This window comes from Wasmannia auropunctata, unplaced genomic scaffold (genome assembly GCF_000956235.1).
Source record: "Wasmannia auropunctata unplaced genomic scaffold, wasmannia.A_1.0 LD336106.1, whole genome shotgun sequence".
Taxonomy (NCBI): Eukaryota; Metazoa; Arthropoda; class Insecta; order Hymenoptera; family Formicidae; genus Wasmannia; species Wasmannia auropunctata.
In genome coordinates this window covers 3,743,265-3,744,627 of record NW_012026784.1, presented here as the reverse complement: position 1 = coordinate 3,744,627, position 1,363 = coordinate 3,743,265, and the positions used below count along the sequence as shown (strand labels likewise).

Genomic DNA, 1,363 nt, shown 5'->3' with positions numbered 1-1,363 from the left:
TCTTTTAGAATATAAAACCATCAACATAATTTTTTTTTTCAATTTTTTTTAACCTAAACTACATGACTTTATTACATGTACATAATGGGCACAACCGGGTACCCGTGTACCCACTAGATGTAAAATAATGTTTTCACTTAAGAATTAATTAATAACATTGATTAATATTTTGTTGAGGTAATTGTGGTTTATAAATAAACAATAAATATAATTGTTAAGTACTACTAACGTTTATTGGACGTAATCAACACATTTTTTTTATTTATTGAGCGCAATCAATACATTTTGTTATGCTTACACAATGCTTATCGCAGACGGGTTTTTTGCATACAAAGCAACTTTTTTGTGTTTTCCTCCGTCTTTTTATGGTTTCCTTGTAGCACACATGACAGGAACCAGTCGTTTTTTTGCGGCCAGTACTATCTCGCTGAGGAACCTCGGAAGGGACGAGCTGAACACCAATCATGCTCTCGATTGCCAACTTTGTTGTAAAGTGATGCATTACTTGAGCATTCCCAGCGCGATCTTCGATGAATGGTTTTGCCAATTCTTCGCTTAGTTGCCGCAAAAAAACACGTCGCTGATTTGTTTTCTTCTTGATCATTTTATTATTTTCATAATAAATTATATATGCGGCAAGAGCGGCTACGTCCAAAATGTTGAAAAATATAGCAAGGGGCCATCTTGCTGTTCGTCTGTGGGTTGTGTATCGGGACACCATCTGATCCATTGTATCCACTCCACTCTTGTATTTATTATAATAGGTGATCATGTGAGGCTTCTTTTTTTCATCGTCATTCACAGCAGCATCGTAGTGCATTGTCGATAATAAAATCACGGCTTTATTTTTTTTCGGAACGTACGAGCAGAGAGCAACTTTTTCGTGAAAACCAAAGAGTGAGGAGTATTCTGGTCTGGATTTGTGAGAAGCCATTTGTTTGGGAATGTACGGCTTGTTTTTTCGAAGCGTACCTACAATAGCCAGTTGCCACGAAAGTAAATGCTTGGCAAGAGGTAGAGTTGTGAAAAAGTTGTCCATAGTAATATTTCTGCCACTTCCTTTATACGGTGCTGCTAATTCTTTTACAACTCTCTCTCCTTGATTTTTTTCGCGGATATTTCCAGTTTTACCTGCATAAATAATTCCGTGCAGAGGGTACGCATTCTCGGCATCGCAAATCCACCAAATTTTTATCCCGTACTTTGCTGGCTTCGACGGGATATATTGCGTAAATTTTGTATGACCTCGAAAGGGATAAAGTTGTTCGTCGATTGTCAAATTTGCTGTCGGTTTATACATATTACTCAAATTTGAATTGAAAATCGTCCAAACATCAATTATCGGAGCAAGTTTATCATTTCG

General features: G+C 36.9%; 1 protein-coding gene across 1 annotated transcript; it reads right to left on the bottom strand.

The window, feature by feature from the left end:
- Positions 1-262: 262 nt before the first annotated feature.
- LOC105456807 (piggyBac transposable element-derived protein 4-like) lies at positions 263-1,300 on the bottom strand. The gene has a single exon (XM_011701121.1). It carries the CDS (start codon positions 1,298-1,300, stop codon positions 263-265), a length of 1,038 nt encoding a protein of 345 aa, XP_011699423.1.
- Between the last annotated feature and the right edge of the window lie 63 nt (positions 1,301-1,363).